The following is a 17317-nucleotide window of genomic DNA, read 5'->3' on the forward strand; positions in this document are numbered from 1 at the left end:
AGAAGTTGGCCGTGGAAAAGAAGAGAAATGAAAAGCTATCGCAAATAATGACTTTTCGTGAAACATTTCACCCACATACACATACATTTGTTGTAAGTTAGCGGACTCGTAAAAAAGTGAGAAGAAATACTTTTGCCGTTGTTCTGTTTCAGCTTGTGACGACTTAAACGTGATACCTGAGAGGTAAGTGGTTGCTTAAAGTTTGCTAGCTGGCTAAAGCTACTCGCTAGTTAATAACACTTCATACATGACCACTAAACTTTCCCTGTCCGCTAACAAAGGTTGCTTGAACAAATTTGACAGAAAGGCTATTGACCACAACAATTATAGAATTGAATCAATTATAAGTAATTAGTATTGAACTGATATGGTCTCTGATACATTGATAAGTAGAGTATAGTGGATAACAGCAGATATAAATTCCTAAAGAAATCCAGGTTTAACTAACAATATTAATCATGGCTTTATCTCCTTTTTTTTTGGTGACTATTGCAAAGTCTGTTTGATTCATTAGAAGTAATAATTTCTTATTGTACATATATCATAATTCTGATTTTTAAGTTGAATTATTTAGAGAATATGCCTTTATTTTGGCAGTTTGTGTTTTCATACACAAACTGTGATTGTTATATATTGTTGTTATACTGTATTGTATATTGTTAGAAGCCAGATGAGTTGGCAGTTACACGTTGTAGTCCTGCTGAAGACCAGCCAAATCACTGTTTGTACTTATTTATTCTTTCAGATAAAGAAACATCCTCCTTCTTCCAAAACAAAACACCCTCACAATTATTGAGTGATTTGCGAGTGCAACACTGGCATGGCTTATTGAAACCCCTTATTAAAAATGCAACGTTATTTATTTCACAAATCACAGTCTCACATCTAAAAGTGGTCTGATAGGGGTTAGTTTGGACAATGATAGTTAAAGTATAATGCATGCGTATTAGTATAAGTAAGCATAATATATGATGCATTTCAGTATGTGTTGAGTATGTGTCTGTTTGTGCTTAGATGCTTCAGTGATCACTGAGAAAGAGGAAAGAGATGGAAGAAGAATACTTGAAGAGCATTCGTCTGGTAAAGCTGGGTCATTGATTGTAATTTGTAATGTTTACTTCTACTTAAATGTCTGTGTGTGGGATGTGTGCAGACTATCTCACAAAATATCCTAATTTCACCATTTTCCCTCCCTCTATTTCTCCTTGGACCCTCCTTTCATATCCCCTGGAAGTTGTTTATTCGTTGTGTGGCTATTTCTGGTGTAACCGAAGAGTCGTGGTCAGAGGAAAATGGGAAGGCACTGGATCAATTTATTTTGGACACCACCATCACAACTGTGGTGGTCTACTTGCATAGCCAAATGGAGCTACGGGTAGAGTACTCAGTGCCACTCCAGGTACAGCATATTCTTTGCTCCACTTTCTGTCCTTTATTACTTTTGATCTGCCTTTTTTCTCATCATCTCTCATCAATACCAAACCTAAATATTTTTTTGTACATGGACAGCTGGCTGGGGATGAGCAGCTGGCCTATTTTATTCGTGAGCCAGGGGCCATAATCACAGCAGAGACTTTTGATGCAGCAGTAGAGTTTGGCACAGTGAGGTGCGACCCCACCGACAGTGTGCTTCGTTACATGACCTGTTTGCACGCACCCTTAGTCACTCTCAGCACCAACTGGGAAAAGAGCAGCAAGGACAACTACACCAACCACATGCACTGCTACCTCTCTGGCATCACAGGTGGGTACTTCAGTGGAGCAGAAACAGTTCACTACACAAGGTAGTAGTTCAAGGTGCTATCTTTGCCTCTTGTTACCTTCACCATGATTTGACGATGAGAAAGTTTGGTGTCTCCTCTATACGTCATTAAAGAGACTGACAGTGTTTGTGACCGTCTCTGAATTTTTTCCTTTATGCTCCTATTTATTGGACGTTTATTTCCATCCACTGAATAGACCATTAGATTTGCTATTTACTGCCATTAGTCAGCCTGTTAAATTGTGGCCGGCTGCTGAAAAGACAGCTGGTTCTGAAGAAAGTGAGGATAATAATGTAGTATGGTTGGCAGTGGTGTGGAGTGGATGGACTGATGCTTTCATGCCACACTTAAATATGCTCATACACATGTTTAACTGGTGTCTGTATAAAGATAGATAACAGAAACTGCTGTATTTACAACCTAGTGTTTACCAGACATTCAGATGCAGATTAGATAGTGCTCACAGAAATCTTTGTCAATTTTTTTTTTCATCTTGCAAAACATTTTTCAATCAATACACTAAGATTAAAAGGCATTTGAAGGATATTTAATTCCAAGACTCCAATATCTGGCATCCTGAGAAGCCAAACAGCGAAAGTATGTTAGAGAACATAGGTATTCATACAGGTTGGACTCCATGCCAAACTGGTGTGGGAGCAATTATGAAAAGAATAATACACACACAGCATTTGTATGCAGGCAAAATGGTGACCGAAATAAGGTGTTGGCTTCAGTTGTTGTATTTGCACATTTCAATGTTTGTGATGTCTAATGTTTTTTTGTGTAATTATGTTTGAACAGATGATGTTTATAAAAAGGTGGGCAAGATAGTACTCTACATCCCAATGGAAGGCTTGCAACGCAGTGCTGAGGAGGCCAGCAAGGACAAGAAGCTAGTACAGAGAATGGAGAGTAAGTGGGGTTTAGGAGTGTGTGTGTGTGTGTGTGTGTGTGTGTGTGTGTATGTATGTGTGTGTGTGTGTGTGTGTGTGTGAGAGAGAGAGAGAGAGAGTGAGATTGACTTTCTCTTTCCATCTATCTCTGTGGGGCCCTCTTAAGTGCATCAATCCAGTTTGTTCATCGTTTTTGTCTTCCACTCTTGTCCTACCCATCATATTTCTCTTTCAATGTATCTCCATGATTGCTGTCTGTCTTAAAATCCATGTTCTATTCCCTTGCTTTTCTACGCTCCTGTTGTCTTTTTATTTTTTTCATTTTCCGTTCCTCTTAATTTCTTCCTATTGAATCTCTATCTCTCTTTTCTTCTACTCACTTGTTCTCCGTGTTTCTAGCTGTTATGATCAACTGGACAGATCAGATCAAAGAGCTACTGAATGCCCAAGAAATACTGAAGACAGAGGGCCACTGTGGTCCGCTGCAGGAGATAGCCTTCCGAGAGACTCGCTCTGCCAAGCTGTTGGACATCAGCCACGAGCTGCAACAGCCAGGGGTCAGGCACATCCTGAACATCCTGCAGCTTTCCAAGTCACTCTATGTACAGCGCTTCTGTAAATTGGTCGAGGAAATACAGGTACATGGAGTGTCAAAATCACGTCTTATCAGAGGTTAAAAAACAATACATTACAGCCTGAAGTAAAGAACAGTACTGAGTATTCATGCGATATGTTGGAGTTTCTTGTTTTTGATGGAGTATGGTTCATTTCCATTAAACTCAATAGTCTTGATTTATTCTTGTTTACTCACAGACTGAGATGCTGCTCAGTGTTGCAACATTACTGCATCTGTGCTACCCACTCGCTTCCTAGCCAAGCAGTTAGAAAAAAATTATATAAAATCTTTAGTTAACATGGCTTTATTGCAGATGCATGGCATTAGTATCATCATTAACATTGTCATTTTTCCTTTGTGTGTTGCCCAGGATTTCTCTCATCAGGCCCAGTCAAACCTGTCCTTCCTGTCCATGTTGAAGGAACCCTGTGAAGAGCTTTCCCAACTCAAACCTAGCCTTGTTGTTCCTAAGATGCGACACGTTGTCAGTCTTATTCGCATCATCTGGATCAACTCAATCTACTACAACACCAGTGACAGAATCACTGGTCTCTTCCGCAAGGTAACTGCATTACTGTTTTTAATTTCAGTTGGCAGCTCCAAAGGTAAAAATGTTAAACCTCCATTAATTATGTTCTGCCCCACCATTATTGGAATTGTTTGATTCCTTTCTTCATCTTATTTACCTCTGTTTAATTTATAAACATTAGTATTACAAGCAATATGATATCCTTTGCCTTCCTATGTCTGTCTAAGAGAAAATTGGTGTTTTGTTCATTTATGTGAAACTTTACATTGCTCACATGGCAACTGTAATTGTCCTCTTGATGTCAGGAATGTTGCACAAAGAAGACAAGTTAATGGTGGGGTAGCACAGGCAGGCAGACGTGCTTGTTCAAAATGCAATCTAATTCTCTTTTCAACCGCTCACTCAGTTGGCCAGCTTAATAAAGAAATTATAAAGCATAATGCACAAAATTCAGTCACAGCACATAATATAGAAACTCAACACAGAATTTAAAATATATGTAGATCTTGTGTAAATTGCTTTGTTATACTTCATCATTTGAGCGTATAATGAATGTGAAAATGAGTGTTGATAACTTCTCCAAAAATGTATTATTTTTGACATTTTGTGTTTGTTTTCCGCTGTGTTTTCCGCAGATGAGTAATGAGATCATCCGCCTGTGCATACAAAGCATCTCTCTGGACAGGATATTTGAGGGTTATGTGATATCCAGCAAGAAAAACCTCAGCGATTGTATCCAGTGCTGCCTGGCCTGGAAGGAAATTTTCCTGCATGCCTCCCAGATTCACCACAAGTAAAAGAAATCTCAGCCTTCTTGTCATCTGGGTAGCTGTGAGGACTTTTAGCCTGGAAAAGTCTTTTGTCATTTGCTGTAGTGTAAAAATTTAATTGATGTTTAGTTGAGGCAGATTTGTATGTGTTTATGTGCACTTTAAAATATTTTGACTGCTGTAGATACACCTCCAAAATACTAATCTGTTTTGAGATGTGCTTCTCAGTGTAACATTCTCTTCATTTCTATTTCTGACTGTCTCTCCTCTTTCTTTTTCCTCTTTTTGTTTCTCTCCTTTCCCGTTTGTTTTTATATCAGGTATTCTCCAAAAGGGTGGGTCTTGGACCAAACCAGCATTTTTGTCCTGGTTGACGCCTTCATTCAAAGGTTCAGAGACCTGCTTGAGGTGAATTTGTCCCTCACTCACACCTATAGTAGCATACAGACACACACCAGCACACTCACAGCTCATTCATGTTGTTAAATTCCAAGCAACGAGCCCCGTAAACTTGCTGAATCCAAGCAAGAGTTCCACAAGACACTGCCTCTAAATAATGTGCTTTAATGTTGCCAGTACCTGACACCAGTATTGCCAAGTCTCTTTTCTAAATCAACCCTTCTGTGCAAAAAGAGCAATACCAAAGACAAAACACACAGGATTCTTCTGGCTGTCCCCATGGATTCTCCATTATCCTTTTTTTGTGCCTATTTCAGGTATGTGACTGCCAGCATCAGTTTGCCCGTTGGGAAGATGGTCAGCAGAGAGCTGTGCCGTGCTTTAGTGGTTGCCAGGGACCAGAGTTCACACGCTCCCTCCTGGAGATAGAGGGCAACTTCCACCGTGGCCTGCAGAACCTGCGCACCGTTGACAAGGGCATCCTTGATGTCGAGAACACCACATGGTGCAATGAATTTAACAAGTGGGTCTGTTACTCCTTTACACACTCAAGTCACAGACAGTTGTTCTGCTTGGTTTAAAGTAGTAGAATATTGTATAATCATCATTAGACATACACATGTAACATTGTACTTAACCACTTATGAATTTACAGTGAGCTAAGATCTTTAATGATATTTGATCTCCTCTACGTTTTGACTGAGGAGTGAATGACTCACAGTCTTGATTTATTGTAATACAGGAAAATAAACCCAGTAACAGCTTGTCCTCCACAGAAAAGATGCTGTTTTCTAAACCCTTTGTTTGTCAGTCTTCACACTTCTTTTCAGTTCTCCTCAGTTCAGGAGTGTGCTGTGTGAATATTGTTGTTACAACCTGTGTATTTGTTGACATCTCTTATCTGTCAACATAGAGCAGGGAAATTATCTCCCATTACTATTATACAACGGTCAATTTTGTTAACATTAGTAACCATATTTCTCTTACTTTTTCTGTTTAAGTGATTCAATTCAGATAATTAGTCATTTGAATCAGCTGTGTTACAGCACTCTCAAGCATTTGTGGGATCACCAGATTAATTTAATTTAATTATACAGACCTACTATTTCTACCTCACTACACAAACTCAAATAAAAACATAGAGACATTTTATAGTATCTTTTGTTCTGCCTCTCTACATTTTTTTGTGTGTGTTTCAGATGTGTGCATTTGACAATTCATCATCTGATTATGATGCATATGTGTTTTCATGTGTGTACACGCAGGTTTCGTGCATTGATAAAGGATCTGGAGATGATGATGCAAAACCTGATCAATTCATTGTTTAAGACAGTGAACACAATGGAGGAAGGACTTCGGCTACTGGACATTTTTAGGCCTATGTCTACTCGCAAGGTGTCTCTCTCATCAACACGCACATGTATTACTCAAACACACTTTAATTTTGTTTTCTTTGCCACTCAACTTTCTCTTCTCTCTTCCATCTCTTCTCTCTGTTCCATCCCATCTTCTCCATCACAGGCTATTAAGCGCACAACAGAGGAGAAGGTAGAGGAAGTATACAGTATCTTAAATAAGGAGCTCAAAATGGTCAGCAAGGAGCTGAACCAGGGGCCAAGGTCCATTCCTGACCATATGCCCAAGATAGCAGGCCTTACCTTCTGGGCAAAAGCCCTCAGACATCGCTTAGAGAGACCCATGGAGGTTAGTCTATTGGACTACATAATAACATATTTCTTTTAATCTTTGTACATACTTGTTGCTTCAAGCTGCAGAAAATCAGTGTTCAAAGTAAAGACCTGTATTAGAATTGTCTACACTGCTCAGCCTTGGTTGGATTTTAGACATACGTTGACTGTAAACAGATGTGTTCTTGGTTTCCTGCATTTCCTTCATGGACTTCCTCTCCATCTGTTTCCTTTGCTTCCCCCCAGGTGCTTAAGAAGGCTCACTTCATGCCAGAGACATACAGCCGCAAGCAGGTGTTTTACACCTATACACAGATAGTCCAGGTTTTGGATGAGATGGTGAGGAAGAACTTCAGTGAGTGGAGCCAGAGCCTGGATGGACATTACCTCAAGAGACTGGAGCAGCCGCTTCTGATTCGCAGCAAAGACAAGACTGCCAGACTAGACATCAACTTTGACAGGTGGGTTCCACAAACCTTCACATTTACATTCACACAGTCTCTTACACAATGATGTCTTCTATGTTTTTGTGACACATACAAATCCACACACATACATTCATATAGTAACCAAACTGTCTTTCGCATACATGTCACAGGCGTTTGCTGATTGTTTAATTTGTGTGTGATTTTGTGTTTTCTGTCCAGCAACTTACTGAAGCTGTTCTCTGAGGTCCACTACTGGGAGCGGCTAAAGTTTGAGATCCCCCAGTGTGTGTCCGACATTTACCAGGACAAGGAGGACCTCAGAGGCCTGAGGGAGAGAACACTGCTACTGATCAGAAACTATAACAGGTCTGAGAAAGAGACACAAACATACGTGCAACACTGATGTGTTTTCATATTGTAATGATCAGAATTTGTTGTTTTTGGAAGATACTGTGCTTTAAATCCCCATCGGCACCCTGAATTTGTCCAACCAAATAAAATAACATCATGACTGTAGGAGCTAAGCTAATAGTCACAACATTACACTGCAGTAATGTTGTGTGAGGTGTATCACTGGATTTTAGTAGTAGAATCAGTAGTGATAGTGTTTAATATATCACTTATGTGCTACCCTGATGTGAGTTTGTGGTAGAGAGGTGGTGAGCCTTATTTCCTGTCCACCACTGTTGTCATTGTATCATGGCATACACCTTCATAAGCCTGCTTAACTCAACAGTGCTGGAACAAGATAAAAAAGCCAAGTCTGTTAAACATTTTCAATCAACTATTAACATTTAGACAAGACATGAGAGGGTATCATCTCTAAAGACATTGATGGAGTTGTAATTATCCACAATCGACTCCAGCTGTGCTTACTCAGTTAACAACACTACCTTGTGTGTTTGTCAGAATCGTTGAAATGCTGTCTCCTGATGAGCTGGGTTTGTTTCGGGAACGAATTAACTTCCTGGATAAGAAGATTCAGCCGGGGCTGAGCAAATTGTTATGGTTGTCTAAAGGAACTTCTAACGTCTTCGTCCGTGATTGTCTCCAGCATGTTGACAAGGTTTTAACACACAGTTCACCATTAACCAATATGAGCATGTTTACAGTTGCATTGCTACTGTAGTAATTACACTTTTCTTTTTGGGGGCAACTTGAGAAGTTTGATTGGATTGTAATAACTGAACAGCTCCTCTCTTCTCCTCTCCTCTCCTCTCCTCTCTCTCTCATTACTCTCCAGGTCCAGTTGATAGTTGATGAATACAAAGTATCAAATCTCTCTATCTCCAACCTTTGTCGTCAGATCAGTGAAACATTGCTGGTTAGACTGGATGGAAAGACTGTGTACAGGTAACAGCAGATATATGATGCCTTCTTAATTGCATGGGATGCCTAATACTGTAAATACACAAAATAAGATGTGCAGATATTATTTAATATATTAAAATCACATCTCATGGCACAGTTATTATACGTATATAATTAAAATATATTCATGAATTACAGTAAAACAATAGGTAATATATTTTATTATTATTTATTTTATCACACCACCCATTGCTAACAGCTCACTGAGAAAGTCAAACAGCAGACATCTCTACTTCTTGACCTGATGCACATGAGTCAAATCTCAATTGAACTGTTTTTCCAAATGGACATTGGTTTTCCTTTGTTGGTTCTTAAGCATCATGGCTGTTTCTCGTGACATTATTCTCAGGAACTTGGATTTTGAGGATGATCAGAAGACTCACCAACAGAGCCATATCCAAATGCTTCGCTCAGCGCATCAGCACATTGTTGATATCATGACCCGCATCTACAACATCTTCTCTAATGATGGACCTGAGGTATGTGCTCTGAGTTTCTGTAATTTATTCAGTATCAGTGGCATTCTTTTAAAAGACATACATGAAAATCACTCACCTTTAGGCGAAATTCGCCGTTTTGAAACCAAAATAGATGACCTACGTGAATCATGCCGATCCGATGAGATTTTTTTTTGGGGGGGGGGGGGGGGGTCAAGTGGCCAGTGATTGTGATTTGGAGGTATACGGGAGCCTTGAATTGGGAAGAGAAAAAAAAAGAAGAAAAAATACCCAGAGGCCTCCGTCACTTGGTGTTTTTTTTTTCTTCTTGTGAGTAGACCTCATTAATACCATAGATAGACGATTAATACACTTTTTTTCCCACAGTCTGTTTAATAGGCTCCATGAAGAAGAAAAAAGTTGATCATACAAACAAAGTACAAAACTGTTCCCGATTGAAATATTACTCTGGGGAAACGAAGTTACATTTTTCGATCACTTAACAACATTAGTCCACTTTACAGCAAATTTAAAATGCAGATGTTGAGCAGAGCACAGAAGATACCTTGGACAGACTGTAGCATGCTGCAATTTGCAACTTCATGAACAGCCGGCCACTTCGGATGTGTAGTTCACCAGTCTGAAAGGAATTCACTCTTTTGGGAAATTGAACACACAGGAGCCCCAGCTAAACTAAGTGTTTAATAGTAAAAAGAAATTTAGCATACAAATCCCCCAAAAAGTCTATTTCAAATGTACATGAATCTGTTCCCTCACTCAGTTTAAAACCTGGCATGAGGTCAGTCACAAAAGACCGTGAGGGGAAAAAACAAGCCCCATCAGATATCAATATAAAAAAACACATTAATAAATAAGGAATCAAATCAGGAAACACTTCAACGTGCTGGACAAAACTATAGCGAAAGTAGTGGCTGATCAATGAAAAGCCACGTGGAGAGGTGTTGTTGGGTCCCCTTAAATTGGGCCTTACAATATTGATCAGATTACGCAGATGCCTTTTAGTGAACAGACGGCTGATGCCCAATCAAGCAAGATAAAGAGTCCTGAACTGCAATTTGTTTTAACATGGTTCTTTAGGAATGACCAAAACTTCATGGCTACATTTTTTTTTTTTTTTTTTTAAAGATGCTTGAGCTACTACAACAGAACTACAAAACTAAAAAGGTCAGCAATAACACGTGGACATTTTTCTTGAGGAGCGCATCTTTGAAATACAGCCAGCCACGTGATGATCTTGAATCAGGGAGATGCTTACTCGTGTGTAGCATAGCGGTCATATCCATCGCGGTAGGATCCAGAGCGGTCACCATATCCACCCTGTCCCCTATTTTCTCTGTATCCGCTTGAAGAGTATCCTCCACCGCCAAAGCTCCTATCCCCATAACTCCTGTCTCCATCGTATCCGCCGCCTCTCCCCCGGGAACCGCTGAATCTTCCTCCACGGGGTCCTGAGCCGCCAAAACCTCCTCTGGAGCTTCCTCCCTTTCCAGCTTCATCCACGCGAATAGCCCGTCCATCAAGAGTCTTGCCGTTCATGGCCTCCAAGGCATCTTTAGCATCTTCTGCGTTATCGTATTTAACAAAGCCGAAACCACGAGACCGTCCTGTCTCTTTGTCTCTGATCACATCCACTTTCTCAATGGTTCCGTAGTTGCCGAAGGCCGCAGACAGAGACTCCTCGTTGGTCTCGAAGCTCAGTCCTCCGATGAATAGTTTACCTTCGTCCGACATCTTGAGTCCAACTGCTCTCTGTGTGTTTCAAGTGGCTGCTGTGAGGCTGTAGGGCGAATAGGGGGAGCAGAACACGAGCACTCGCCTTTTTCTAGACGATTAGTAGTACACGCACCTATTGTCACCCACGTTGTCGTCGGATACATGTCCTCATTGGCTTTGGAGACACGTGCTGCCTCATCCTAAGCACTGATTGGCTGTGTGTGGTGTCGTATGAAACAGTCACGTGTCCGACAGATGCACGCGTGAGTCAGGAAATGACGTATATGGTTTGTTCCGCGTGTATTACGTTACGTGTTGGACTAAATTGAGGAAAGTATTCCGGTTAGAAGGAAACGGATTTCATATTTCACAAGAATGGATACTTGGCGATCTGTACAGAAAGTCCCGAGTCATAAGATGATCGTTGTGGATAAAGGGAAGACTTTGAAGGTACGTAGCATTATAGCTGTTCTTACTTTGGCTGAGTGGCTAGCCGAGCTAATCGCTAATACTATTACGGCTGTGAGCAACCATATAAGTCGCGAGTGGTCTTGAATGAATCAGGGCAATCTAAGCTTTATAACAATGTACGGCATGAATATATATGTTTAAGGGTTGGTGTTTAAAACATTCAGAAGAACGTGTGGCTACCTCCCAACTTCCGGTCCGTCCCGTAGGCGGAACAGCGTGTTTTAAGTGTCTGCACTTCCGATCCTTCATGTTGGCTGAAACAGACAAGTCACCCTCAAACATGCTGAAACCATATTGAAGTTTGGCCTGCAGTTAGTCTTCCCTAATGTTTATGTGGCTTTGAGGATGTTCCTTACGTTGCCGGTGACAAACTGTGAGGGGGAGCGATCATTTTCTCATCTGGGGAGAATCAAAAATGAGCCTGAAGTCCTTCTCATTACTGGCAACAGAGTCTGAACCTGTTAGAGACCTGGACTTTAGAGATGTTGTGGAGGAGCTTGCTAGGAGAAAGGTCATTGCATAAGGGAACTACTCTAATGTGTATGTGTGTGTGCGCGTGTGTGTGTGTGTGTGTGTGTGTGTGTGGGGGGGGGGGGGGGGGGGGGGGGGGGTGTTGTTAATGTGTATTGTGTTTTTTTTATGACTCTGAAAACATTTGTTGTTGGATGTTTGATATTGTGGAGATTCTAAAAAGAGGTTGTTTGCTAGACTGTTTTGATAATACACACACACACACACACACACTGCATGTGCTGACAGTCTTGTGTTGAATTTATCAGTCAGTGTGAATCCTGTGCAAGTACAGGAGTTTCCAACAACTACTACATCCACACTTGTGCACTAGTAAACTAGTTGTCTGTTGTGTTGGTGCACATACATGTGTGTGTGTATTTAACCATTTCCATATAAATGGGATGGGATAAAGATGTGGTTTTCAAGCAGAAATTTACATTGAACATGTTTCTTTTAATCTTTGCACTTTCATCAAACTGTACTGTCCTCCGTCCGTCTTCTGCCGCTTATCCGGGGTCGGGTTGTAGTTCTGCTTGAATTTCCTCTCAAAATGCAGATTGATGCTTTCAAGCCCTAACCTCCCTAGAGGGGTCGTATCCTTCTCACCTTTGTCACCCATGACCCGTTTCCATGTCTGAAAAGATGTTCTTGCACTTTTAGATCTTAAGATGTATTTATTTATAGGGCTGTGGTCAAAAAATCGATCCGCGATCCGATATCGATTCACGCTGAAAAAGCACGATATCGATCCAAAAATGTCTGGATCGATCTTTTCCAGGTGACTAAAGGCACTATTTTCTTTGACGCGCAAGGCGCACTATAAAAAGCGAGTGCCGGCTAAACGAAACCGAAACTTAAGATAGCGAGATGGCTGAAGCGGCACCACTAAAATCACCTTCTGGAATGAAGGCTGATGTTTGGCAACACTAGCCTGTCTATGCATACTGTATCTTTACCTATTAAATACATAAAAACATTAAAAGCGGAGAAAACGGTTCCCTTTCCCTCCGTCCAAAATGCTGCCATTACGATCAGCTGATAGTCAGCTGACATGACCGACTGGTCTCTCTCTCTCTCTCTCTCTCTCTCTCTCTCTCTCTCTCTCTTTCTCTCTCTCTCTCTCTCACGGCACCACTAAAATCACCTTCTGGAATGAAGGCTGATGTTTGGCAACACTAGCCTGTCTATGCATACTGTATCTTTACCTATTAAATACATAAAAACATGAAACGGAGAAAACGGTTCCCTTTCCCTCCGTCCAAAATGCTGCCATTACGATCAGCTGATAGTCAGCTGATCGTAATGGCAGCATTTTGGCGTTTTATTTTTTTTTCAATCAAGCCATCTGTTACATGAACAACCTGTAAATGGCATTTCACAAGTATCTGGTTGTCAAAGACTGGGTACAGGGGGTTCTTGTAGTTTTCCAATATAGAGGGCCACTTAATTTTAATTTATTTATATTTTATTTGGTCATTGTTGTTTAGTTCTGGTCATTGTTTTAATGCCATGGATATGTTACTGAAATTTCAAATAATACTTGGATTTTTGTCTAAAATAAATACTTGATTCTTGACTCTTCTCTCTCTGTGTCCCTCTTACACGTACACAATCACAAACACATGGAGCACATGGGACAGTATTTATTTGCATTATGTCTGTAAATAGATCGATATCGAATCGAATCGGATCGAATCGTGGATCGAATCGGATCGTGAACTTACGAATCGGAATCGGATCGATCCAGGAAATTCGGATCGATTCCCAGCCCTATTTATTTATTTTAGACTTACTTGATATGATATCCTTTACGTGTATAAGACTGTGGCAGACACTTACAAACACAAGAGACAAGGTTATTTATTTGCAACTATTATGTGGTCAGTACATGTCATGTGTGTACATTTTTATTATGCTGTTTAAGGTCCAGGAGCACTGGGTGACCTACACAGAGAAGGTGGACCACATGGTGGAGGAATCTCTCAGGAGCAACATCATGCGCTCTATGAAAAAGCTATCCAGGGCCATCAATGGAGACAGCAAGACATCGCCCAATCCCTTGTTCAAAGTTCTGGTAGCACTGCGCCAGGCAGCTCCCCAAACCACTCCAAAGGTACCAGCAACCACTCTTCAGTCAATTTTCATTCAATAATGATATGTTTTATTTAGTTATCGTTTTATTTATTTAGTGTAGTTGGTGATTTGAATACTTGGTCTGTGTCTGAGTCTGTGTGTGTTTGTGTGTTCTGACAGGTCGAGTTCTCCCCGACACTTGGAAAGCTTGCTGAGATTGTAAACATTATGCCTCAACTCATCAACACCATCTCTGAATTCAAGCGGATGCCTGAGCTTCTATCCTGCAAAAGCTCACAGGAGAATCCAATACACGTCAACATTGGTTCGAACATTATTAAGAACATGTTCCTTCATTTTATTGAGCATTTTCTCCTTTAGTGAATCTACATTTTCAGAAAAAGAGAAGCAGTGTGCATACCGCTAGGCAGATGTAGATATAAAATCCTTGTAAATGAAGGAATTGCAGAAAGTGATTTCTATGCAGGTCTATATGTATGCACATAATGCTGTATGTAACCATTTCTATCTGTGCTTCTACTTTGCAACCTCATTCTTACCCTGTTCTTCTTTGATCCTTCAGAGCAAGACGAGGAGATAAGGAAGATTCAGGCTGCAGTTGCCACAGGGATGACAGCCAATGCCACCCACCTGCAGGCCTATCTAAAGACCTGGGACAAATACAGAGATATCTGGGAAACCAACAAGGACTCCTTTATACAACGATACCAAAGACTCAACCCACCAGTCACTTCTTTTGATGCAGATATACATAGGTACGGTGCAATAAAAACTCATCTCTAAACACAATTCCTCAGTTGACCTGTCTAAGGGACCAACATGTAGGATTTAGTAGCATGTAGTGGTGAGGTTTCAGATTAAACCCCTCTGTTTATGTACCATAATGAAGCTTGCAGATGCATAAATCTCCATCTCTTATATTTCTGTGTTGTGTCCACGCTCTGGTTCACTTTCAGGTACACAGAAAAAGCGAACAGTGTTCAACAGGAAGAGACGGTGGTGAACATCCGGTTTGTCATGCTGGATTGTTCACCTCTCAAGTCCTCCTTGGTGCAGCACTGCAGTGACTGGCAAACCAAGTTCACTCAGCTGCTCAGCCACATGGCCAGCAACCGCCTCAGAGAACTTCATGCCTCCCTTCAAGACCATGCTAACAGGTGGGGATTTAAGTGAAAGGACTGTATTTTACAGAGCATATCTATGCCTTATTTACAGATAGTAGAGAGAGGTGAAACGAGGCAGTGGTGCCCCAACAATGCTTCATTTTGAAAAAGAGGTTTTGCAATTGAGGTTTGTTTTAATTTGCAAATCTGTATGTGTTGTCTGTATTTTAATTAAATTCAAATCACTTTATTTGTCTCCAAAGGCCAATTGCAGAGGCATGTAGAGACGTACAATTACAAATAACACAATACAGGAAAATGTAAAATACATTAAAAAAAACACATTACATATGGTGCAACAGTGCTGATTTAGAGTGAAAAATTAAGCTATACACATCATACTAATATGATTATAATAGCAATGATTATATATAATATACTAATAATGGTGCAATAACAATATAAAACTGGTAGTAGTGCAATGATATAGATGTAGACAGACAATACTGAAAAAGAAACTTTTTTATGTGGTAATTCACCTTGACCATGAATTACCAGATGACTGTCAGTGCTTGTCTGCAGCCTTGAAATAAAAAGCCCATATCACCATCTGCTGCAGGTGCTCTGGGACGACAGGGCAGCACACACTGCGCAGGATCTCAAATTTTATGCTCAGGAAATGTAGTTGGAGCACTTCCTCTTTACATGAAATAGACAATGTTAATTCTGGTGAAAAATATAAATGAAGAGATATATACTGTGCTAAATGTTGTGTTTTTGTGTGTGTGTGTTTTAAGGCTGAGACAACCGCCCCAGACACTGTCGGAGCTTGGTGAGAGCCTGACGCTCTTGCAAACTCTCCAGGGAGATTTGTCTAAGACAGAGGCTCAGATTCCTCTCATCCATGAACAGTTTGCTATCCTGGACAAATATGAGGTCCCGGTGGAACAGGCTGTAAGCACCTCGCTAATTAATAAAACATTTACACACATATACAGCAAATCCTCACTACACAGGACAATGTGTGTGTGAGATAATTAACTTTGTGCTCATTTGATAGACATATGACATAGCAGCAAGGGTTTATAAACATAAAATCTAATCTAATCAACATCAACTGATGAATTATTCATTCTCTCTGTTTTTGGTTCCAGCAGAATACAGACAAAACACTGACTTCAGTGGTTGTCATGGATTTCCCATTATTGTCAACAGTATTTCAGTCCTACCACTTTGTTCACCCACAGGTCCAGGATTTGCGGGAGGTTCTGAATGGGGAGTGGGTGTGGTTCCAGCAGGTGTTGATTGACAGCGACATCATGCTTCAGAAGCACAAGGAAAGGTTTAAGAACAGCCTCCTCCTCTCCTCTGAGGAATTCAAAACCAAGATCCAGACCACTGTGCAGGAGTTCAACGCCACAGGTCACACACCTCTTTGTTTTTTGTAGCTTGTTTCTCACACAGTCATATACATGATCTGTACTCTCTCTGCTTCCTCTGTCCTTACTGAGCAATTACTGATCTATATGAGGCCTCGTCAGATCCAAACATTTTTGCTAATGCAGTAAATAAAGTACCTGACAAATCCACTTGATAACATTAATGCAAAACAAATCCTGTAAATCTAAAAATTGCCCAAAACAATTAAATACAACAAATCTCTCTCAAGACGTGTGTGCTGGGCAAAATAATGTTTTTTTTTACAGTCCTCATGACAGAGCAGTTTTCCCCTGCTGGTTTTGATGACCAAGTTATGATGGTTTTACTATATTTGCAAATCTGTGTGTATCCCAAAGATACAGGAGATATGTAAGATATGCTTAATGTGTTTGTATTTTTGTAATTCTGTGTGTGGATAAATGTGTATATATATATGCTTGTTTGTGTGTGTTTGCTTTTTCATGGGTGTGTATCTGCTTACTTTTCTGCCTGTTCAGGTCCATTTGACAGTGCGCTGAGCACTGAGGTGGCCTTACAGCAAGCAGCAGGGCATCGAAGCCAACTGGAGGCTCTTAAACGGGAGGAGAGCACCATCCTCCAAGGCCTGGGCTTCTTCATGATAGAACAGCCACCCTCCAAAAGCATCCAAATGCTGGAGAAGGTCTGACACACCATCAGACTTGTAGTTAAAAGATGACATAAACTTATACTGACTCTGATAAGACGTTTTTATATTTTGGGTATTTTTACGATTATTTGATTGTATGTATTTATAGAAAATTGTTTGTATTGCAAGCCTTGTAAGAGTAATGCAAGAGATGTTTAGTGATCATGTTTTGCTTATGTCTGTATGTTTTTGTACAGGACATAGACAACCTGCAGCAGGTTTGGGAAATTACACAGGAGTGGAATACAAACTGGAACATCTGGAAGGTTGGTCAGTTTGCTACGCTCCGGACAGAGAGCATGGAGAGCACAGCGCAGGACATGTTTAAAAATATCCACAAACTACAGAGAGAACTCAAGGTTAGTTCTACCACACATTGAGTAGCTTCAGCAACAATATAT

The 17317-nt window shown here is 40.5% G+C and overlaps 2 protein-coding genes across 2 annotated transcripts in view; one reads left to right on the forward strand and one right to left on the reverse strand.

The window, feature by feature from the left end:
* The first annotated feature begins 1047 nt into the window (after window positions 1–1047).
* Window positions 1048–17317, forward strand: part of dnah2 (dynein, axonemal, heavy chain 2) — a 61760-nt gene continuing 45490 nt past the window's right edge. The window contains exons 1-24 of the mRNA XM_053343890.1: window positions 1048–1080; window positions 1235–1399; window positions 1510–1744; window positions 2565–2675; window positions 3056–3294; window positions 3643–3834; window positions 4437–4594; window positions 4892–4979; window positions 5288–5493; window positions 6236–6365; window positions 6492–6674; window positions 6905–7119; window positions 7306–7452; window positions 7996–8152; window positions 8330–8439; window positions 8807–8936; window positions 13537–13725; window positions 13866–14010; window positions 14269–14461; window positions 14663–14863; window positions 15607–15763; window positions 16057–16231; window positions 16747–16910; window positions 17114–17275. Coding sequence (XP_053199865.1) covers window positions 1048–1080; window positions 1235–1399; window positions 1510–1744; window positions 2565–2675; window positions 3056–3294; window positions 3643–3834; window positions 4437–4594; window positions 4892–4979; window positions 5288–5493; window positions 6236–6365; window positions 6492–6674; window positions 6905–7119; window positions 7306–7452; window positions 7996–8152; window positions 8330–8439; window positions 8807–8936; window positions 13537–13725; window positions 13866–14010; window positions 14269–14461; window positions 14663–14863; window positions 15607–15763; window positions 16057–16231; window positions 16747–16910; window positions 17114–17275 — 3885 coding nt within the window. The remainder of the gene's footprint in view (window positions 1081–1234; window positions 1400–1509; window positions 1745–2564; window positions 2676–3055; window positions 3295–3642; window positions 3835–4436; window positions 4595–4891; window positions 4980–5287; window positions 5494–6235; window positions 6366–6491; window positions 6675–6904; window positions 7120–7305; window positions 7453–7995; window positions 8153–8329; window positions 8440–8806; window positions 8937–13536; window positions 13726–13865; window positions 14011–14268; window positions 14462–14662; window positions 14864–15606; window positions 15764–16056; window positions 16232–16746; window positions 16911–17113; window positions 17276–17317) is intronic.
* Window positions 9853–10701, reverse strand: LOC128384340 (cold-inducible RNA-binding protein A-like). Its single transcript, XM_053343896.1, has one exon. The coding sequence runs from the start codon at window positions 10644–10646 to the stop codon at window positions 10167–10169; it is 480 nt and encodes a 159-aa protein (XP_053199871.1). The 5' UTR covers window positions 10647–10701; the 3' UTR covers window positions 9853–10166.

This window comes from Scomber japonicus, chromosome 22 (genome assembly GCF_027409825.1).
Source record: "Scomber japonicus isolate fScoJap1 chromosome 22, fScoJap1.pri, whole genome shotgun sequence".
Taxonomy (NCBI): domain Eukaryota; kingdom Metazoa; phylum Chordata; class Actinopteri; order Scombriformes; family Scombridae; genus Scomber; species Scomber japonicus.

Bases quoted from the DNA above. Each gene is read 5' to 3' on its own strand.
- LOC128384340 (XM_053343896.1), bottom strand. From the start codon at position 10,646: ATGTCGGACGAAGGTAAACTATTCATCGGAGGACTGAGCTTCGAGACC.